At 32.2% G+C, this 24,381-nt stretch overlaps 2 protein-coding genes across 5 annotated transcripts; one reads left to right on the forward strand and one right to left on the reverse strand.

Moving 5' to 3' along the window:
- The first annotated feature begins 472 nt into the window (after positions 1–472).
- LOC123696941 lies at positions 473–21,687 on the forward strand. Of its 4 annotated transcripts, none has more exons than XM_045643337.1 (8): positions 473–611; positions 7,010–7,082; positions 8,238–8,435; positions 9,419–9,532; positions 11,504–11,646; positions 15,756–15,872; positions 16,620–16,776; positions 18,380–21,687. In XM_045643337.1, the coding sequence occupies exons 1-8, from the start codon at positions 580–582 to the stop codon at positions 19,535–19,537; spliced, it is 1,992 nt and encodes a 663-aa protein (XP_045499293.1). In that variant the 5' UTR covers positions 473–579; the 3' UTR covers positions 19,538–21,687. The 4 variants fall into 4 exon arrangements, 3 of the variants coding, with proteins under 3 accessions (XP_045499293.1, XP_045499292.1, XP_045499291.1); XM_045643336.1 differs by lacking the exon at positions 473–611 and adding an exon at positions 16,924–16,984 and having other exon boundaries at positions 6,310–7,082; positions 16,620–16,715; XR_006752152.1 differs by lacking the exon at positions 473–611 and having other exon boundaries at positions 6,311–7,082; positions 18,380–19,587; positions 20,239–21,687.
- LOC123696943 (testis-expressed protein 10) lies at positions 21,686–23,843 on the reverse strand. The gene is made up of 2 exons (XM_045643338.1): positions 23,398–23,843; positions 21,686–23,290 (listed from the first exon to the last, which is right to left on the reverse strand). Exons 1-2 carry the CDS (start codon positions 23,761–23,763, stop codon positions 21,719–21,721), a joined length of 1,938 nt encoding a protein of 645 aa, XP_045499294.1. The 5' UTR covers positions 23,764–23,843; the 3' UTR covers positions 21,686–21,718.
- Positions 23,844–24,381: the final 538 nt, after the last annotated feature.

Consider the following 24,381-nt stretch of genomic DNA (forward strand, 5'->3'; position numbering starts at 1 on the left):
AAGAGAGTTCAAGAATGTAGAACATAAGAGATTGATAAAATGAAAAACTATTGAATTTAAATTTTATGAAAGCGTTCGAATCATCTTTATCTATATACCAATATACAGGCCCTTGTTAAAAAAATACAATTATTATACATTATTCAAAACGATTTTATGTTACCTATTTATTAAACCTTATATCAAAAAATTAATTGAAGGCTTAATATGTTATTATTTAGCAAATTATACTTTTATCATTATTATATTATATTGACCAAAAAAAATATTTTTCTCCAACTTTTAAAAACTCATATAAAATTTAACACCATTATTTTGAAAATGGTATCGCTATATATAATCTTATAGTTGTTAAAATTATGTATTTAAATAAATTGTTTCACTTTTAATTTCCATTTCGAATTTTCAAGTATTAATGTAAATGTTCCTGAACGAAGATGTCATATTGATTTTTAACTGTCACGTGATCAAAACAGATTCGATTTATAATATGGCGGACTGGTCATTTTGCAGGGCGGTTGTGTTTTGTCATGTTTTCTTTTGTGAACGTTTTTATTAATCTTCGTATGTGATTTTAATATGATATCTTCGATAATTTCACGGTTGGTCATGTAAGTATTTTTTTCTCAATTTTTTTTAATAGTATAGACATTAAAATGCGCAATTTAAAATCCCTTTGTTTCAAATCTTTTATCGGTTGGTTAAGTATCATCTGGGCCACTTATTTCGCATTTTTTTACATAATTAATAGGATATAAATTTATTCGAATAAATAAATGATCATGTTAAATGTTTCATTAATTTTAACGTCGCAACTTGTAAATTTTAAGTATTTATAGGTCCTTTTTTAACACAATTATCAGAACGACCTACCTACTATTTTTCTAATATCTTATTAATCTTTGTTATAATTTTGCAGCATAGTGCCTAACTACTACACAAACATACATATTTATGTTGCAATAATTTCTTAGCAAGACTGCAAAGGCTTCATGCCACACATTTATCTGAAATGCAGTTTGTGCTAATATTTATTCTGAGGCTAATATGTACATATATAAATGCCTAGATTGAATTTTAATTTATTAGGCATTAACTGTGTTGCATTTTTATACTTTGTCATAGAAATGCTGATGGACCGTTGTAGATATTTTTTCTGTGCTGGTATAATTATTCTCATAACTATGATACCTACCTACAAATTTATATTTAGCGACTTTGGTTCAAATCAGTTTACCTAATATTTCTACACAGCATTTAATAAATACATAATAATTGTTCTTTATAATCTGTTTAATTAGCATGTTTGAGGTTATCATAATATATTTTTATCATTTTTAGAAGGTGGTAAAAATGTAACACAGTAAAAGGAATATCATCTAGCAATATGTAGGTATAATAGTTTTTGATACTTTCATGCAAAGAATTAGGTACTTTGGTTTAAACTCTGGCCCATAAAGTACTCCTGGCGTGATCTATGTTTCACTTAACATGTCAATCACCTGTTAAATAATTATGTTATAGTTATGCTTATGTTATACTGCCCTATTTCCCCTTTTACATGTTTTCTCTCCATATCAACTTGATTGCTTAACAAAAACGCAAAAAAATATATATTTGTCAAATTGATCGAGCAGTTATTGAGTTTTAAGCTTAGTAAAACATTAGACGATTTATTATTATTATAAAGAATATAACTAGATGTCATAAAATAAATTATGTGATGGATCTTAAATTCATGTTTTTTTTAAACATTCAATTTTGATATAAACAAATTATATTTTTCATTATTATTTTATTAGTATATACTTTTTTGTACATTCAATAGGTCATACATTATTAATTATCATAATCCTATTTTAATTACTTTTGTGACCTACTTTGCCATCAGTCTTATATTTGTGATATATAAATATGCAATATATATTATTGATATTATATACCAAGTCAGGATTACAGATTACTAAATATTTTTTTTTAAATCTATATCATAATTCAAATACTTTTGAACAGAGTAAAGGAAAATTCCTACCAAATGTATATTCAGCAGAGCTATCAGCTAGTTGCTGTTGTATAATAGAAGTAAAATTAGACTAATAGTTATTGTCATTTAGAAAATTAATTTTAATAAATAATTAATGTGTCCCACATGTTTAACAGTGGGTACATTTCTCAAACTAAATGTACAGTTGGCACAGATCCAAGTTTTCTTAAAACAGAGCAACTGTCTTTCCTATATTTTGGCAGCACTAACATGTTTTTTAACATTATTTTTACCTTCAGTTAGCTACACAAAAGACTTAGGAGACAACGTTTATTTTGCTTTATTTATACAGAACAGTTAAATATTGTGAGGAGAAATAAATAAATGATTTGAAATATTATATTATTTACAAAAGCATTATATTCGCGTTCTAAGAAGACTATATCCAAAACGTAACTGTGTGACGTCGAACAAAGAAGCTTCGTCCGATCGGTGGTGTGGAATTCGTCATCAGAGTGGCCCAGTGCACTGCCGGGTGCTATTTTCGTTGTGGCCCGCCTGGCGTCGGTTTCTGGTGTGCATCGGACGTTTTAGTCTGTGACGACCGCTTGAGCCCGCGTATTACAAGTACAACCCAAGTGAAGTGCGTTGACACCTAACTGTAGTGTGAATCATTTATCGACAATCGGACTTTACAATAATTAGTGTCTATCCGAATGCGTTTGACATATTCGTGTTGTCTGGAGGTCGTACACCTTGACTGAGAAATATTATGCTCTTAATAAGCCCGGTCTTACCATATTAGGTCCAACCTCGATTCTACCTTTACCCAGTTACACGGTTCAAGTGATTTCATACAAAATTATGTCTTCACGAACGAAACTTGAAATACGTATAACGATATATTATGAGGACCATGTTGTTGTAATGTATATCTAAGCATAACAATATTATGTAAAGATGATTATTTAAATATAGGAAAGTACATTAGATTGTTGTATTTTATTTATCTGTATCGTTCATATCAAGTATCATGTTTTATAACTCATGCATCTAAATACTAATAACGTTTAATAAATTGAGCGCAATATATATTCATACTAAATAATTAAGACTCAATTTAGGAGTAAAGTGGCAGAAATTAACTAATTAAACCATTGGCTCCAATTATTGTAACTATACTCAATGATTGAACACTATGTACCTATATCGAATTGTAGTGTTGCTTTTCATTATTTAAGGCATTGAATTTTATTCGGAGCAAAAAAAATATGTAAGTAGGTAATGCGGAACATTAAAATGTAGGTTATTTGTCATTAACTAATTGCCCTTTATCCGTGTTAATGAGTCAAACCTTGGGTATAAAATGCGCAGTAAATTTAAAAACAATATTGATGCAGCTTACCAAATCTAGTGTTTCAACAGCGGCCAATTTGAAATTGTAATAGATTGCTGTACGCGTGACTGACTTGGACTAACAGGAAATGCGCACATTGTATTTGAGTTTCTTACCAACTGTAGTAGCTAATAAAGCGTTTTATATAAACTACGGATGTATTTTTAGCAAATGAACGTATTGGTGCTGTTTAATTGAATTCCATTAGGGCGAATTGAAACGGGGTTATAGCTCAAAGACTACGTTCAATGCAAAATACACATAATATCGCGATCGAAACAACTAGTACATACCTACCTACATAAATAATTTTCTAGTATGGCTGTGCGTACTGGGAAATGTAATTGTAAATATAAATTAATCCTTATTATGTTGAATACTTATAATATTGGTCTATGCAGGTTATTGTTTTTCTATAAGTGAAATTCATATTATTAATACGACATGAATTCCATTTCTATAATATCTTAATTTACGGAGCAGAGCTTATTGGACTCTTACTTTTCATTGTCAGTGTACCAAACACAATAATAAACAAAATTCATATTCTGAACCACGCCTCATTAACGGTGCATACTTAAACAGGAGGATCCGGCAGGCGACGTACCCGGTACCGTCCATAAATAACTGATTCACTATTATATTAACACGATGAAGGTACCACAAGGAACCACTTGAGTCAAACATGCAAGAAACATTTGAAAAGTTAAATTATTTCATTATTATTTCAGATTTCAATACAAATTGTATGAAATGTACTGTAATTCTACGTGCCATCATAATAAAATACTTCTGATTTCGACCTTTACCCAATAAAAACGGTTTCGGAGACGGACCTCTTTATCAAGATATATTGAATCATTATTTAATAAAAACTGCACTGCAATCGGTATCGCAACAGTCATTTATAATTCGACTACATTATTTTGTTCATACCTGCATTCGCGTTTTACAAGTGCAAATCTATTTTCTACGTTTTTCCAGAGAATTGTAAAAGTTGATCACATTATGCTGTTGAGAGAAAGACATTCCGTGTGATATGACATTTTGAATGCGGTCTGTACATATATGTATAGAGGTACATGGTCACGATATATAAACAAGAGTCGTTTCTAATTTAGGAAAACACGAAAGATTAATCTTAATCTCTGTTTGTAATTCTTATGGATAAAACAGTTTTAAAGCTGGTAACGAAGTTATGGTTTTATATTTTGGGCGTATTTCGAACGTATTTATTACTGGAACGGAGCTGAGGTTCTTGACCCACATGCTATGCGGCATAGCAGGAGAGAATGTCTATAAGTGGACAGGAAAGGATTTGATGTGTAAGCTCTAGGTATAGTATGAAAATTAGGTGACGATACAATTAAAATTCCTGTAGGTAATATTATGTACCTAAACCTTACGGTCAATAACTGCATAGTTAATCGTTATATTATGCAGATTTTTACGTATTTAACTTTAAAATATTTTTAACTTTATTTTTTCTACAACTTTCTTCGACATATATTTCAATCTCTTGTTAAAATTGTGCGAAATTAATTTTATACATAAACTAATTTAAAAACAACGTACCTAGTTAAGAAATTCTACAATAAAAAAGTCAATTATGTATACGGCTTCCGGCTCTTCATTTATTGCTCGATCATTAAATGTTATATTATTATCTGAAGCCCACAATAAAACAAGTCAATAGCAACAATTATAGAAAAATTATGTAATCGACATTGGTTCCAATCAATGATTTCTTGAATGGTAAACTTAGATACACGAACAATATGATATTGCAAAACTCAACATTACAAATTGCAATGTGTATTATAAATTATTATGTTGTTTAAACATCTACAATGCTATTCTTTATCACACGGCACACCTATAAAATGATTTTATAGAAGCACAACATAATAATTTTTATACGGCTGTAATGGTCTTGAGTATCTACTTCTACCTTTTACTCGACTTTTTATTTTATTTCCAACAGCTTGCAATTTATCAAACTATCATGTTAAATGCTAACACGGTCACAAACATGGCATTGTTTGCGCTGACAGACAAATATACGTGTATGTTCACTTGTCTATTTATACGGTTACATGATCGCGCATCTGTGCAATTGTACCTATCGTTTATTTTTAAAGATCTCTACGTATATGGAAGGGTCAGCGAATTATTAGGGTTGTGAAGTATTTCTTTGTTCTCAATGCAGCTGACGGCTGTGTATTAATTATGACAATTATCATCTCGGATGAATTATATCGCTTTGGCTGAAGCGTGTTCGATTTTTCTTTATCCCTATTGTGGTGAACCGTGAATGCTAATTAGAGCTGATTCAGAATTTCAGTAATTACAAAACAGTTGCTAATGTTAGCAATTATGTTTAATGATTTTCCCTTGCAATCATTAAACTAATTAGATAATATCTCTATACTTACTTATTATAACAATTTTGAATGAAGAGTTTTAATCGCTGAAATATGAAAAATTATATCTAAGAACTAAAAAGATTTTTCAAGGTGACTGCTTGATATCGCCAAAAGCAATAAGACGGGTTAAAGCAATTTAAACTGAAGATACTTAAATGTCTGCTGTCCGGTCACTTATTGTTCGTTATTTGCTGAATTGTACTAATGTTTACATACCGGTTGTATTATTATTGATGATTGAAGAGTTAAGATTCTGATGTATAAAATAACATTGCAGTTACAACAAATATTAAACAACCGTCAACCAAGCATTCTAAACATTTAATTATTTAAGAAACATAATTAATTTGGAATACACAAATATAACGAAAACATATTACCTATGTAGAGCATTCCTATTTTCAGGAAGCAAAGTTAACGTAACTATAAAATTGCTTATAAAACACACATATTTGGAATAAAAAAGCAAATAATTCAAGATATTCGTTTTATTGGGTTTATAAAACATCCTTGCATCAATCATCGCCCACATTGTCTTACTCATGCTCCTTTCTAATATAAACTTTTGGTTGAAACTTGAAGCTCTTATTCAAATGTTTATCTTTGTTGAAAATAATACAAAATCTTAATGGTAGTTTGTACCAAGTCAATAAATTATGACCTAAATTGTTACTATTGATCTATAAGCACGCAATTCTTCAAGTGATTCTCATCTCCCAGTCTTAATAAAGCACTCAGCCGGTGCACATCTACATACTACTTATATGATCAAGATGATTTGAGTCGAACGCATTCGGACAACATAGCGCTCGAAATTATTCGTTTAAAACGCGTATCCATGGAAGCGAGCCGCGCGCGTTACCGTGACGACAACCCTGGTTTACCGACGCTCAGTCTTGGAGTGTCTAGTGTCCGTCACATTGTCACCAAACTAGAGGCTCGATACGCTCGCGACTCCGCCGCAAACGCTTCAGAAAAACAGCTCGTGAAATACGAACCAAATGCTGACGTTTATGGATACTATGACTTGCCTCTCGTGTACACGAAAGGACAAGTGCTGAATAAGTTCCTATCGAACCTAGGAATTGCATTGCAGCAATGCGTGCCTAGTGTAACGTTCGCAAACTTTGGTGTATTGTCCGTTGCGACTGGACTAGTGGCTCCGAGGATGATATCTTATCTGCTGATCTATCCCTTTTGCAGATTGGTATTTGGGACGCTCTACCCGGCATACGCATCATATAAAGCTGTACGAACGAAGAATTTAAAAGAATACGTGAGTATGACATATATATATATATGTACTTTGTTTAAAATGCATAGATAGAGTCAAAGTAATATCAATAACAATAATATTGGTCTTGGTCTTAAAAACAGATAAATTAACGAATAATATTATAAGAATAGTGGATCGATTTGGTAGAAATAAAGTACGCTATAAAATCTATGCACAATTGTTGCACTAAACGCCTTCAAAACAACCACCTCTGGCCTTGCTGCGTGTGCGCAACTTGCCGAAACGCTTCAATTCTTCTGTGTCCTTTACCTTCTCTCGAAGTCGGTAGTAATTAGTAGGTATAGCGTGCACCGATTGAAATTTGTTTCTTTGTGCATTAAAAAGTAATTAATTATCATTGTTCATTTTTAAAAGAATTATAGGAAGTAAAAATAACTTTAGACGGATTGGTCTAATTTAAGGTTTTTATATGAATTCATGCATGTATCTAAAATATAAGTTTTTTTTTTATATTTATTTAATTATTTACAATCAGTGAATGCAATTCTTTAATTATTTTTAAATACATTATAACTGACTTAAACGTATCAAATTTCATTAAGCTTATATGACTAACTCCTATTACATTACGGCAAGAATCCCGAACTTAAACCATCTTGCTCACATACACCATGCAATCTGAATAAGGCCGATCTATTTACGTGTCAGTGCGGTGATGGTTTCCTCCCCTTCACTGGGTCAGTTCAGAATCGGTACATTACTCATTTCTCGCTAACACTTTCGTCACCAATATAATTACTGACTAAAGATTATTTTATCGGCTGTGTTAATGTGTTATTGATTCATAAAAAAATGTGAGCAGAAAGTGAGTGTTCTGCTATTCTCAAACAGTGACATATAAGTTTTGCATTAAACTAAGCCAGACAAATATTTAATACAATCAAAGTATGTTTTTTTAAACTTTCTAGAAAAAATATTATTTATTTTCTCTGTCTCTATGTATACTTATATTAGGTCATTAATGCTCATAAAAAATCTAAATAGGTAAGATTTTAAAGGTAAATAGACAGTTACAATCATTATATAAAACACTATTTTCAATGCCTAAGTATTAAATCCCTTCCGACGATTTCTACACTCTGCAGTCTACACCATTTCAAATTGAATTCTAATAGCCACATACTCAAATTCCAGGTAAAATGGATGATGTACTGGATCGTGTTCGCCCTGTTCACATGCACGGAGACGTTCACAGACGTGTTCCTATCATGGTTCCCGTTCTACTACGAGGTGAAGATTGTCCTAGTGTTGTGGCTCCTGTCGCCGGCCACAAAGGGATCCTCGATATTGTACCGCAAGTTTGTGCACCCAGCGCTTTGTCGGAGGGAGCAGGTGAGTCGGAAATCCTTTTGTGGCATTTCCTGCGATGTGTTTTGGTGATAAGTATAGAGATGGTAGACAAAGGTTGTGAATGTGGATTTTAGAGGTGGCAGATTTGTATGGAAGTTAGGATAAATTAATGTTTTATAAAACGTAATAGAAAAGAAAACATTTTCCCTTTTATTAATTCGTATAAATTTGGAAAGGTATTCCAAATATCGAGCACACAGAAATATTTTTTTATATAGGCATTATTATACAGGTGAATCAAACAGTCTCATTTCAAAATATCTTTAGTCTATTTGTTTGTTCAAGACTGATCATAAAAAAGCCAAAACATTCCGTGATAAAATGTCGCGGAAGTGTACTCCATAATATATGCATTTGTTGCATACCATAAGGTGACACGCATTCTTGCTTCCACTTATAGCGAAGAACGCGTCTTATTTATGCAGCAAACCTCTAATGATCTTCAATTTGAGAATATATTAATAATGAATCTATTCCTATATGTTGTTTTGTATTGCATGTTGTTGTTCCTATATAATGATATAGAAAAGACAGACTGTTAAACAATAAGAAAATGTCAGGTTGGATTATGTAAAATGGGTTTTCGTTAGATTTAGTTCAGGAATTATTGAATGTTAAACTATAACGATACACAGTGACATTTAAATTATTCTAAAATAATACATATTATATTCACGAGCATTGTTTTTGATCTTGACACGACGAAGGTTCTCATGAATATTCAAAAAGGCCTTCACAACCAGCAGTAATACAAAGAGATAAGGCACAAAGAGTTCGTAGACCTTAACAGTTAATACGGTCTAAATTATTAACAAATATTTGAATTATTATAAGTATTTCATCTGTAAGAATGTCAATTTAAATAGAACTTTCAACCCAATAATTTTCCAATAGAGTTGAAATTCGCTTAAAGCATCCATAGAATAAGTACATTTCTTATTTGAAATTATTGATATTGATTACAGGAGATAGATGAATACATAGCAAAAGCCAAAGACCAGGGTTACCATACAGTGCTAAATCTCGGCACTAAAGGAGTCAACTATGCCACCACCGTTATTATGCAAACAGCTATCAAAGTAAGTTTCGATCTTATTGTCAACACAATAAAATCTTTAATCGCATGCTTTGTATAATATTGACTTGAATAAAAACTGTTAATGTACATTTGAAAAGTAATGTGTTTTCAGAAATAGAACGGTTTTTATTTAAGTTCACGCGAGGATTATGGTATAACACTTAGCGAGTGTACTTAATGAAGTGTAATTAGTTAATCCAGTGTTCTTTTTTATTTTTTGATATATGTGGCATGTTTAGTCATGGTTGCGTGTTAAAAATTGAACAATTTAGAACAAAATTTACACATGCATTAGAGCTCGCGCTAGAGAGCATAATTATACTTCACATTTTTTGCACATATTGTTAGTGCTTCAAATTGAATCTATCCTAATTTTTTTTTATTCAGGCACTACCCTACGAAGATTAAAACAAAATTTTTCAAGAAACAAAAAAAAACATAAAAGTTCTATTTTAATCTTGAAGCTAGAACTGTACACGATACACCTTGCCTTACCTTATCACTAAGCATGCCCGTATTGCCACAAACATTTTAGTTCATCCACGCCACACCGCCTACTTAGTTTAATTTTAATTTTGTACTTTTTTTAATTTTATTAACACGCTTTTTTAATTTCCCCCACCCACCCGTACATTTCCTATCCCATCGTTCATATAGAACTTGAATCTGCCGAATCCCGAACAAGACAGACGCGCTATACGCAGTCACGATGAAGTAGACGGCTATCGCGATACGTATGAAGACTTGGAATTCCAACGCGCTAGCGACAATATGCCTGGCATCGTGGAGATAGTCGAATTAGATAATGATGTACCAAATGACGTCACTGGGGATGGTGATGGAAATGATCCGGACTATGATCCAGCATCAGCGGCCAGGAGTCGCGGCAATGTAGTGCGCAAACGGAAAACTGCCAAGGAAAAAGAGACAAAACCTAGGAGCAGGTCTCGAGGCCGCAGGACCAGGAGCCAAGCAGCCGTCGAGAAGGAAAGCAATGAAATATTGGTCGACTGAACTCTCATTTGAACACAGCCATTAACAAAACTCGTGTTAACATTAACTCTCGTAAACCTCGTAATTTACTCAAAGAAAATACAATGGATTAGTTTAAATTGTTAAAAATTAGATCTTTTGACTGTGTTGTGTATATGTATTTTTTATTAATCTGTGATGATCTTATCGATTAGAATGAATCTTCATTCGTTTCCTATTTACCGTTGATTTTCTTTCTGATTTTTTCGCTTACTATTTCGTTTATTGCCTTTCACTACACCATAATCATCTCACTAATACCTACCAAATAGTTTGCTTTATATACTTTACCAGACATGTAATAATAGGTTAAAAAGATATGCTCTTTACAATTATTTTTTAATGTCCTATGCTATGAGTGACGAAATATTCTGTCCTATAGGTTAAATTCGCATGTTAGGGACGTTTTAAAATACGTGTGTTATTAGTTGTAAAGTATGCCGTATGACTGACTTAGTGTAATTGTTTTTATATAATTTAAAATAAACGATAGTCATAATAAGTTGATTTTTATTTTAAATAGCAATTTAGATTGGCTATACAATGCTTAGGTAACACGATTGCATGCGCTTTACAACACGAAGCTTGTATAACGCAATACTTTACAAGTGAGTATATCCTTTTTTATTTTTTGGCTAAGCATTTATTTTCTAATTCACATATATTATGTGGTTACACCAAATTCATCAATATCATGTAAATTGAGAAAATGTGATTGTTCTTTACCTTGAGTATACCATACTAAACAGAAAAATACCTATACCCAGAAAAAAATGTGAATTTTTATAACAATTATAACATTAAAAGTATAATTTTTAATACTAAGTAAACATTTTTATAAACTTTTATCGTCACTAAACTTCCTTCTACCTTCAAAGCACTGTCAAACGAATTAATACCTACCATAAAAAGGCACTTAGCTAATTCTAATAATTTCCAGGGCGGTGGTGGTCTAGTACAACAATTGCGCAAGAGTTACAGTCTATCAGATTTAACTGAATGTGAGCCTCGAGAGGAACTCGCAACCAATGAAGCGGACGACGTACTCTCTGAACCTAGGCTTATTAGACGCGCTGTTAAAAGGTGAGCGGTGATATTTATTAACAATATTTTGCGAAAAAAATACATAGGTAAGTTAGAGCATGTAATATTTTAAAATTAAATCCTTATAACACACTTCATAGTGCTGACACAAAGTTATGAGCATATTAAAAGTTGACCTGGTAGAATGGCAAATAAAGGTAGGTCTGTTTTTATAAAAAGTACCTAGTCCCAGTATTGCTAGGGTAGAAGTTGTTTTTGCAACACTTTGAACAGTTAATCCATTAGGTTAGGTTGTTATATTAACAAGTAAAAAAATCAAAATTTATTAATTGTTCCAATTATATAGTGTTTTATTATCCATACTAATATTATAAATGCGAAAGTAACTCTGTAGATAGGGAGGCGAGGTAGCTAAATGACGTAATTCAACGGCGTCGTCGAGACTTATCAAAATCGAAAGAGAAAATAATTTCGAAAAGAAAAGCTTCTATGGTAAAAACCATTTTAGCGGTGGGTTTGGCGTGTACGGATTTTCAAAAATGTAAAAAAAAACGTATGCCCCAAGTCCCTCTGATAACAACGGTATACTAATCTGCCGGTTTGCGTGGTGGGGCTAGGCATAAAAATTCGTCAAAAATGCACAAAAAAAAAATTTACTCGAGCGCGTCAGATTTTCGGAAGGGGTGTTAAGTAGGCCCCAAGGAAGCTCCCCTTAAAAAAACTGACGATTACGACATGACTAGGGCCCGGATAAATATGTATTAAAAATTCCGAAATATGTACTTATAAAATGGACTAAAAATACTAAAATATGGAAAAAATATGTACAATAAAAAGCAACAATTTTTAATAAAATTAATGTTTATTGAAAAAAAAAATTACAATTTTACTCATCTTTCATCTCTGAATTACAATAATATTGACATGTTTTTTTAAATTTTCGAAATTAAATTTTTTTCTGTTGGGACGTAATATTGATTTAAATTGGCTAAATGATCTTTCAACATCACAGGATGTGATGGGAGCATATTTAAATTTGGATAGTTCTGCCAGTGAGTAGGGCACGTCTATTGCGCCTTCTGGTCTTCCACACAGCATATTCATCATCATCATCATCATCATCAGCCCATATACGTTCCCACTGCTGGGACACGGGCCTCCTATGAGGGTACAGGCCATAATCCACCACGCTGGCCAAGTGCGGGTTGGCGGATGACACATGTCGTCGAACTTTTTTAATTCTTCGACATGTCGGTTTCCTCACGATGTTTTCCTTCACCGTTCGAGCAGTGGTGATGTTACAACATGCGCAGATAAATTGAAAAATCAATTTATTTCCTGCGCGCTCGCCTGGTCTCGAACCACGGACTTATCGATTCGAAGTCCGAGGTCTCACCATGAGCCACCACTGCTCTGCACACAGCATATTATTTATTTGTTTTTAAATATGAAATCCTTTGTTTTTTTCTATAAGGTAATTCAATTTTTGCCTAGCAACTTCAGCTGCGGGTCCTTCCGATTCGGAAATCTTTTTTTCTATATTATCGATAATCTTCAAATTTTCGTTAAGTGAAGTGGAAGAATTCTCAAGCGCCATTATCTGGTGTGATAAAAAGCAATAATTGCTTTTTATGTACACCAAGTCATTGCGTAGAGTCTCATCTTCGAGAAGTTCTTTTGCGTTCGCAATGGCAGCAGTCTCGTTTTCGAATCCAAAAATAATAGTTTTGATTTGTTTGTAATATTGAGTATAGTATTCAACTGCTCTTAGCCATGTTCCCCAACGAGTTAGCACTGGTTCTGGTGGTAAGGGAATGTCAGGATATATCTCTTTAAATTTTGAGATCCTACTTGGAGCTTTCAAAAAAATCTTCTTTACGTTTGATACTAAACTGTCAACCTTTTTAAACTGAAATCTTATACATTCAGCCAACCTATTTACACCATGAGCCAAGCACGTTACGTGAATCATTTTTGGATATAAAACTTGAAGAGCACTTGCAGCTTTTACCATATAAGGAGCAGCATCGGTAAGTAACAAGAAAACTTGTTCATGTTTAACTCCATTAGGCCATAAAACACTCATAGCATCATTGAAAAGCTTAGCTGACGTTTGATGGTTGCATTTAGGAAGTTCTTCACATGCCAATAAAAAACATTTGCTGGATTTTTCTTCATTTAGACATCCAATAATCACATTGCCAATGCACCGGCTTTGAGAATATGTAGTTTCGTCAATAGCAACCCATATAGGGCCATCTTGAATATTTTTACGAATGGAAGCCAAACAATCTTCATAAATACCACATACGTAACTTTTTCTAAGTGTAGATTCATCCGGTATATGTTTGCCAGTGTACTTTTCTAAGAATTTTTTGAAAGTAGTATTATTTAACTTCCATAAGGGTATATCTGCAACTATCATAGCTTCACATAATTCTTTTGAGAAAGCCGAACTTTGAGAGCTGCTTGCGATTGCATCAGAAAAAAATTGTTGAGATTTATTCGCCCTTATGCAATTCTGCTTGTGTTTAGCAGTAGACACGTGCTGTGATATTGAAAAACGTTGATCGGCAGATATAGATTTTCCACAAGCATTACAAAACAGTACTTTACCATCTGTAGTCAGCGATTGGTTTGAGAAATCTTCGATATATTTTTCCAATTTGAAACGCAATGGTTGCTTATCCTTAGGCATTTTTTTTGTTAATGCCTTTAAGAAAGAACACACAATAAGACGCGGCGATTTTATACGGCAAGCAATTACTAAAAAACTCAGAGCGCTGATAGAAATATGGATACATTTATTGATATTTTGTGAAATATGGATTTTCATTGAAAATATGGAAAAATATGGAAAATAAAACCTGAATTTTCACGATCTAAATAACATATTTACCGTGGAAACCATGATTAATTACGAAAACAATTTCAAATAAAAATATGTAAATACATATTTATCCGGGCCCTAGACATGACGATAAGTTATGATGAATTTTTGAAAATGCAGAAAAAAAGAGTCCTTTTGAAATACTCGAGCGCGTCAGATTTTCATAGGGGAGGTTTATCTCGGTATCCTGAAAGCATATTTTCTTAATCTGACAAAAATGTTGGTGGGTTCTCTTAATCTGACCGAAAAAGGTTTGTGGGTTTCTTTTTTTTAATCATCGTTATTTCATATCAATTTTTCTTAACTCCCTCAGTTTTCGAGATATACACAAAAAACCGGGAGTTTGACTTTTTACGATGCTTCAAGTAAAAAAAGTTTTAACTTTGGACAAAAATGAAAAGAGACCTTTTTTTGTAAAATAAAATTACCTTTTTTGTTTATTTAAACTTTTTTTTTGGAAAAAGTAAAGTTCGCGACTTATATGGTGCAACGCGTTTTTCGGAAGATGAAATGGCTCCTCCAGACTTCCGGTCATGCGGAAACCGGCAGATTTTGTATTTTTAGTAAGTTTTAGATTATATTCTTCAAAATAAAAATAAAAACAATCGCGCTCGAGAATGCCGGATTAACGTTTTTTTTTTACAAGTTCGTGACCCTATAACTCGGCGGCGTTAAGGACTTATGGTCAGATTAGTTAAATTTAGTCTTAAAACACTAAAATCAACCCCCAATATCTTCATCTGACGCGCTCGAGTATTTCAGACTATCGATTTTTTTTTACTAATCTGATCGTCTATCCTAGGCGCGCGTCACTACATATAGAGCTAAATAGTTAACAAGGTTGTTCTATTAGGTCTAAGGTATCTCTCATATCTTAAACTGCCACGCTCGAGTATTACAGAAAATTCCCCTCTTCGCCTCCCTATCTACTGTCTGTCTGTCTGTTACTCAATCAACGCCTTAACTACTGAACCAATTTGCATGAAATTTGGTATAGAGATATTTTGATACCCGAGAAAGGACGTAGGCTACTTTTTACCCCGGGAAAAGGTTTTATCCCAGAAATCCCACGGGAACGGGAACTATGCGGGTTTTTCTTTGACTGCGCGGGCGAAGCCGCGGGTGGAAACCTAGTTGTTAATATAACAAACAATTTGACAACAATTACAAAAATATTTTCTTATATAATTTAAGCAAATATAAAAAAAAATTGAATCAAATTATAAAACAAACGACCTATAATTTTTAAAATTTGCAGTGCATACGCTACTCGAAGAAGTGCGTCTGAGTCGAACAGTCGTCAGCCGCTGTATTTCCCTGAAGTCGATGTGGACGTGCGCGGCCCTAGACCTCGTATGGATGAACCTGATTTCAGGTAGCTCTTAAAAACTATTATTCTAACATTTAACATGTTGTGACTATGTAAATACAACATTTTGTTGATTAAACTATTATCTTATCTTAAAAACACGTGAACCATAAATATAAAATCATTTAATGTAGGTACTATCTTAAATGGAAGCGATGTGTCGCATCATTATTTACTTATTTAGCGGGTAAATAATATATAATACAGTGAGAGGGCGAGTCACCGCCTGCCAACAGGTGCCATAGTGCCCAAAATTTTGCAAATACTAGTCCATTAAACATCCCATTCCATAGTCCAGTTTATTCTGTTTCCATTTCTCTCAATAGTCCTACATCGGCCGCAGCTAGTAGTTACATTACAATAAATATATTTACAATAATTGTAACTTCTACATATCAACTTTTAGCATTTACTTTTACTGCTATTTCTATCCTTAATAAACACCTACGGCCTACCTAGCTTACCCGTGTATTACAAAAAAAATGTGTGCGTGTACTAGTGTACATACGTAAGAAGTGAAACTTCTTTATGACCTTATTTTTCAAAAAATAATTTACTGTATGCAACTAAATGCAACTTTACAGAAATACGTCGAATCACGCGTAGTAGGGATAAGAAAAAGATGGCGTGTAACGCAAAAATGTTACACTAAATTTTTTTCCGACCCCGTCATAGAAGTTTCACGTCAATTAATTATTCCTCCTATCCTATCTAAGTTCTATATTCATATTAACAAAATATTTACCATTTCAGCCACATAAAATCCACGGAGGACATAAGCTCCGGCTACTCTAGCGCGGAGAACTCTGCCTCGCTCACTCGCACCGCGTCCGTCGGAGCCGCCGCGAGGTCACGTGCTCGCACCACGCGCACTACAGTCACGACCATCAAGCGACCGCAGGCAGCTGAGGTGTGCTGATTGCGTTGTTTGTTGCGGGAATTATCCGTGTTTTTGTAATAAATGTAGTGTTTTTGATTTGGGGGGGTAGTGGTTTTGATAGGGATAAATTATTAAACTATAGTGTCTCGTTACGCGTAGTGTCCGTAACGCGGCGAGATCACGTGCTCGCACCACGCGCACTACAGTGACGACCATCAAGCGACCGCAGGCCGCCGAGGTGTGCTGATTGCGTTGTTTGATGCGGGAATTATCTGTGTTCTTTAGTTCTTTTATTATGCATACATTAAACTATAGTCTCTTGAGTAGTCGTCACGGAATTAATGATGGGAATTAATTCGGGTAAAAATAAAATATTTTCATAGAGATAAAAAAAACAACAGTTTAACAAGTCGTTGTATCTCGCTAACGCGCGCGCACCAAAGGTCCGTAGGAACGCAAGTTTGCGTGCTGATTGCATTTATTTTTAGATAATAGTTACGTGTTTTGTTTTGTCCGGGTTTAAAAATTAATTGATTTTTGGTATTTGGGAGGTGTTAGTGTCACTGTGTTAGAATTTAGGAAGTTTTCGTACGCCACTAGTGATTGGGCTAAATTATTGTGAAAATAAAATGCTTTGATCGGGATGCGTCGAAAAATATTTGCATTATGGTTTCGTAGGGAATGATAATTGTTTTTGTCCGTTACTTTATATAATGATTTGTACTAGATTCAGATGTTAATAGTTCTATAAAATATGTGCTGGATAAATTAACGCACGTGAATGAGTCTTTAACTTACCTACAAAATATTTGCGGGTATCTGAAATGCCTTCACCATACTTATACGTTACATAAGCTATTTTTATCCAAAACTATTACATATTTAGTTTGTTCTTGAAAATAGCCCAGATAATGAAATAACTCATATAATATACTTGTTTTTCTATATGTTAAAAAGTAGGGCTTAAAAATTTAGATGTCTATAAATTATAAAATAAAATATTTATACCATACGATATACATATAACATAATACACGACTGCCATAATATTATATTGTTCATTTTATATAATAACGAAGATAACGTGTCGTCAAAAAAAATATATTTTTAAGTAGTACCATTTTTATTTATTTGTAGTTTTCCCTTAACTGAAAATGGAGATGTTTTTAATACTTTTTTTAATGTTATACTTATTATTTGGTAAATTGGTGATGTAATAACATAATATAATAGTGATATATAGAACAATAAAAATAAAGGAAGCTCAGAATTTAATATAATATGTAGTTGAGAAATACAAATTTCTAATACAAGTATATCTAAAAGAGATGTCAGGGTAGGTTTGGTGCTGGTTAAAGAATGTATCGGTATATGAATAAAGGATGGAGTTATGGTATATAAGAATATATATCCAGTACCGAAAAATGTGTTTATTGGCCTAGAAATTTAAAAAATATCCCGCTTATTCATTTAAATGCATGCGATTTATATAATATAAAAAGAAAACTATATAATTATAATGCTTAATGAGTCTGTTATTGCATTTATTAGTTTATGTATTCTTTATATTATTACCTATATGTTGAATGTATTGTTTAATATTAGATTTAGAGTTATTACTTTTTATTTAAAGGATAACGAAGTGATCATCGAGGAGCTTCAGGAGGATGATTCGTTTGATAATACGATGCCCCCACTCCTTTCTATATCCTCTCCTTTATACCTATCCCATACTGTCCCGCCGTTCATTTACCAATATGTAGGAGATCAAATTAAAATTATTCAAGTTTTAGGCAATCCCATAAATATAACTGAGAAATTTGATTCAATTTATAGCGATTTAAAGGAAAGAAATGATCAAAATATAAAGGACACTGACAAAGACATTATAAATGTGCAAAAAGACGATCAATCTAACATTCCTTTAACTTCTCAGACTATAAATAGTACCAATGATAAAATTCCTGTTTCGGATGAAAAACCATTACAATCAAATCTAGATAATGAATGCAAAGAAAAGCATGAAACAGATATGTCAGAAGAATTTCTTGATACTGTAAGCACAAGTTCAGAAAATGATAACTATTCAGCCGAGAGTGATGATGAAGCTTCTTACGGTACACCTGAGCCAACGCCTAAATCTGTCAAAAAAGCTGTTAAAGGCAAATATGGAAAGAGTAAAGCTCCATCACCTCCTAAAGTAAGTGATGTCGCGGCACTACCTACAAGTGAATTAGATTCAACTGAACCAACTCAAATTGCACAAGATAACGAAGCTACAATAATTAATGATCAAGTCTGTGATGTTCCTAGACAAGAAATCTTAAAGGACAATCTACCTGTAGATGTTAAGCCAGGACGGGCTAAATCGAAATCGCCTGCTCGATTACCAATAGGAAGCAATATGGTGTTAGGCAAATTATTGCACTTCCCAAGTAAATTAGCTTTTTGGAACAAAGGTGACGAGAAATCTAAATCTGACATATCTATTTCTTCCGGAAATGAAAGTAGACGATCTTCCGAAAAAGCCTTTGATGAATTTCAAAGTAGCTTGGATGTAACGAATTTTTCAAATGATAAATGTTTAGAAATACCTCAAATAAACACACCCGACGACGACAGTAAAATAAGTAACAAAGATGCTGGAAAAGAAAATATAACGCAGGATATCTTGGAAAAGAGTGATGAATTACAAAAGATTATTGATGCGAAATTGGAAAGTCATCCGGAGTACAAATTTGTTCCTTTACATGATGAAATTGAAACTGCCTCAAAGAGCACCGATGTGTAGAATCCTCCTAACGTTCCAATTCAGGTTTTATAGCGGGCACAGGCAGAGCAGTATGTTCACTTTTAGTTTTGTGAGTTTTGCATGGAGTAAATCATTGTGTTTTAATGTTTTATTTATTATTTGTTCATAGAGTGATATGCATCTGGCGTAGTGTACGGATTAAAAAAAAAATATATATCATACAGATTTTGATATTTTTTGTTAAGAAAAAGCGCAAGACATTTTTAAGGATAATCCTGTATTATTATTTAAAAATATTGAAAGCTTTGAATATATAGTTCATCTCATGTCTTTGCTTTGCTTTGCTATGGCAGATGTGTATCTCTCTTCTTAAAAGAAAAATATGAAAGTTATGTTTACTTTTATTTGCTGCATAGAATCCTCATTAAAATTAATCCTATTTACTAAATTTTCATAATAATATTTATTAAATATATTGATATTATGTGTGTATTTGTTGTGTATTCTTATCTATAACAATTAGCACTATGTGGCTATTAGTAAATTTATCTGTGTGTGTTTTCTATGTAGTATGCTTATCTTCCTATGAATGAAACCATATAATTATATTTTAAATAACATAACATATAACAATCCCCATGTTCCTAAAATAAAGAATAGACTGATATATAGTATGGATTTGAATGTTGAAGTATCGCTTTCGCTTCTTATTATTTTAAAAGATTTTTTTTTATTTACAGGCAGTGCTGTCGGCCTCTGCTACAATACCTCGCGCAAAAAAATCTAGTAAAAGGAAAACACAATAAACACATTCAAAAAGAATTACATATATATCAGTATATTATTACATGAAGATGTCTTGCTGCTTTAAATTGAATAGATTGAATCATTAACTATGTTGATTTTTGCATGTTTTGTTTCAAATCGTTTCGTGCAATGTGAGGTCACAAATATACAGAAGTTACCAATATTTTAAGCATAAAATGCACTAGTGAATTAAGAAACGTTTCTGTTTATGAGATGATGTTCTCAAAAATGTTTTAACCAAATATATATGTATAAATAATAAATAAACTACATATAATTATATATATATTTGCAATAGCAAATTCGCTACGCAAAAATTATACTCATAATAAACATATCACCCCTCTGTTGTGAGCTATAAAAGGGGAGGATTTATTTGCTCTTTCATTGGTAATATATATTTTAGCCAAAATTTGCCAAATTTTAAGTAAACTGAAACTTCAATATGTAATATTACGTCATAATATTTATATCGTAGACCGTTAGAAGAATAATATTTAAATTATGACCTAGTCTTATTCCTTTTTACTGAAGGATATATGCAAGTCCAAAGAGCTTGTACACAATCAATTTACAAGATCATAATTTATACATAATTTAATGAATGATTATTATCATTTTTAATGTTTCCAAAGCTGTGGTGTCGAATATTGTTTGTTTTATGTATCCTTTTTATATGTAGTTGCAATTGCATAGGTATAAATTATTTAGATTGCTTCCAATTTATATTATAAAAGAATCCTGTCCTTAAATTTTTTTTTGTTCATTCAGCAAACGTAAAGACAAATAATTTGTATGTTTTATACCAATGCAAGCAAATTTGAAGTTAATTATATGAATAATCGAGGTGTGCATCCTTTGATTGTTATAAGTTAATGAACATGTGAAAAGAATTGCCAAGGCAGTATTATTCATAAAAATATAAAGGAATATTTTTAATACACTGTAGAAATATAAAAGGAGTGTGGTAATCAAAATTGTTTATGCTGTGTTATGTTAATTTCTAAGGACTTGAAAATGTTCCTTCATAAGATTAGTTGTAATTGATTTTTAATAATTGAATTATGATAGCACAAAATGCTCATGTATAAATGGTCATCCATGACATCATTATGTTAATATAGAAATTATTCTCCAGTTTAAATTTATCAAAAATGTATTGATGTTTCATTTAAAGTTTTTAATCACAATAGCCAGGTACCTAACCAATTTTCTTCAAATTCACATTAGCCACAGATTAAGGTGTTGAGAGGCTTATTGCTTCAAGTGTTGTGTGCACCTAACTAATAAAATGTAACTGTAATTAAATTATTTCGTCTATGCAGATTATGAATAAATTAATATTTGCGTTTTAATGGAAATAAAATTATGAAAAATAAGTATGTATAATAGTTTTATTTATAATATAGAACATTATAAAATACCCCCACTTTTCAATCTCAAAGTATCAAATATAAATTTGCCATGATCACTTCTATATTCATGATTGAGTAGTTGATTCTCTAATAAATTTAATGAATCTGTATCCCAAGATTTTATCCAGTAAAATAGAGATAATAACTTATGATAATCATGATTATTTACACAATCACTTATCATTATTTTTGGTAAGTTTGTAATGATGTTCAGAAGCTTTGGCTTCAAAACTGAATTAAAAAGTGCATTTTTGCTAACTGCAAATTTGTGTATTATGTCCACAGTTTGTAATGTAAGAGATTCTCCAAGGAGAATATTGGGCAAGTTTTTCAACCATTTCTCAAATAAAGGATTGGAGTGGAAATGCCCTAGTTTATCATTCATAGCTATTTTACACAGCAAAGTGAATATTTGTTGGTGGATATCATCACTTTCTGTTTTATTAAAATATACTTCAATGATTTTTTTAAACAGTGAATCCATAACTACAGTTGTTCTAGTCCAACCGGTTATTTCTTTTGAAAACATTGATTGCAAGATTTTGAAAACAATCTTATGTACATTTTGATTTGACTTGTAATCAAGCACCCTTTCTATGTAGCCAACAACTGTATTTATAAGTTTGCTATCTTGTGCAACATGTATGCGTGGATTCAACATGATATACAAGTAACAGATTTGTAGGTTTTCTATAGTTAACTTGGGATCAGATATTACATCTTCCATACTATTTTCACTGCTTTTTGCCTGCCTTGTTCGAACATTTGTCACATATGGAAATGAACTGCATATATTTTGAGTAAAAAGTGATTTATACTTCTGGCAAAACAGTTGTTCTATATTGGAGCTGGGTGTTCTTTGGTGATAGAACTTGACAAGGTCCCATATAGTGGATATCACGTCTAGTATATGTCGCAGTAATAAAGCAGCATCCTCAGTCACAACAGTCTCCATACGGCTCCCAGATTGTGCATTTGGACTTGCTTCTAACCATGTTTCAAACAGTAAAGGCATCAATGTCTCAATGTACTCTCTGAATTTATCGATTTCATCTATTTGCAGCATTTCTGAATTCTTTGTAGAGAAACAAGATACATGACAAATTGATGTATAAACTGGATTGAATAAAGGATAGTGATTAGGGCCATCCATGTTAAAACTTTTTGTCTTTGTGTCATCTGACTTTTCTGTAAGTGAAACTTTGTTGTAATCTGCAAATTTGTGTAAAAAGCCCTTTAATCTGTCTAGAACTTTAACCCTCCATTTGACACTGGTTATTTGACAGTTGAGATTTACAGTTAATGTTCTTCCTGGTTTGGCATCTGTACGTAGTTTTGAAATCATGTCCAAAAAATTTGGTATTATTTTGTGAAAATCTTCTGCTGCTTTTTCTGGAGCACATGCTAACAGTATATCTAAGAATAAAAGTGAGTCCTCTTGAATTCTGTTGTCAATATGAGTCATGGCACTTCTCAAATATGTTGACATGATATCAAAAAATGGTTCAATCTTTTCAGTTTGTATATTTGATAATACTAAATGAAGAACTTTTAATGCAGCTTGCCGTACCTGTAACATAAAATTACCATTATTTTATGTGTAAGAAATGAAAGGGAACAAAATAATGTCATCATATTTAAAACAATATGGTAAATTAACATTGTTCTTTAACTTACATTTTTTTCCACATTTAATATCAGAGCGCTCACACCTTGAATAACAGGGCCAAGACTTTGCTCAAGAATCTCTGTGTTTGAACTTATGATCTCCTTCAGGCCATCAAGTGCATCAGTACGCGACTGTGCATTGAAATGATTGAGTCTGGATAATAGTTCTTTCACGTTTAGTTTTCTAGTAGACAGAGCCTCCGTTTGAGCATGTTTTTTCAATTGCTCTTTGATTACTATCTTTTTAACTTTAAAATTGGTTTTAGTAACATTTGTTCCTTTGGGCAATTCTTTGTCTTTCTTGCCTTTCAATTTTGTTTTTGACTTTTCTGCCTTTAAAAACTTTTTGTGGCGAGTTGCACCTGTTTTATGCATTGTTAAGTAATAAAAGATAACACTATTTTATCGTACGAACAAAAATATAAGATTATAGTAATGACTTTAACTATTTAAGAAAACATCACGAAAACATGTCATACTTTTATATGAACAGCAATGTGTTTTAAATGTAATATTTACAGGTTATGTTCTGTGATAATTCAAATTTCAACATCAACAATATGTCGGATTTCGATTTTCGAACACGAACAGTCAAAGTGACAAGTGATTAGTGACAACGTCAGTTTTCACCTGTTTTCACGTCTCACATATGACATTATTGTGTTCTAAGAGCAATAAACCTATGTACTTGTATCGAGCGTATACAATTTACATATATTTGTTTCTCTCTATCTAAAGAAAACGTCGTATGAAAGAATGAGACAGCTATAGACAACAAGCTACGTTTCAACATAGTCATGTCACCATTTCTACTATAGGTACATATTTAGATAGATAGAAGGTGATAGTGATGGGATGTGCTTCAATCGATAAAATCGTGAATGTATTTTGCATTTACGGTTTCGTGAAATAATAAATAATAAAAAAACAAAACTTATAATTAATTTCAGTTGAATACATTATTTGTTTAATCCTACGTATATAATAAATGCG

Source organism: Colias croceus, chromosome 13 (assembly GCF_905220415.1).
Source record: "Colias croceus chromosome 13, ilColCroc2.1".
NCBI lineage: Eukaryota > Metazoa > Arthropoda > Insecta > Lepidoptera > Pieridae > Colias > Colias croceus.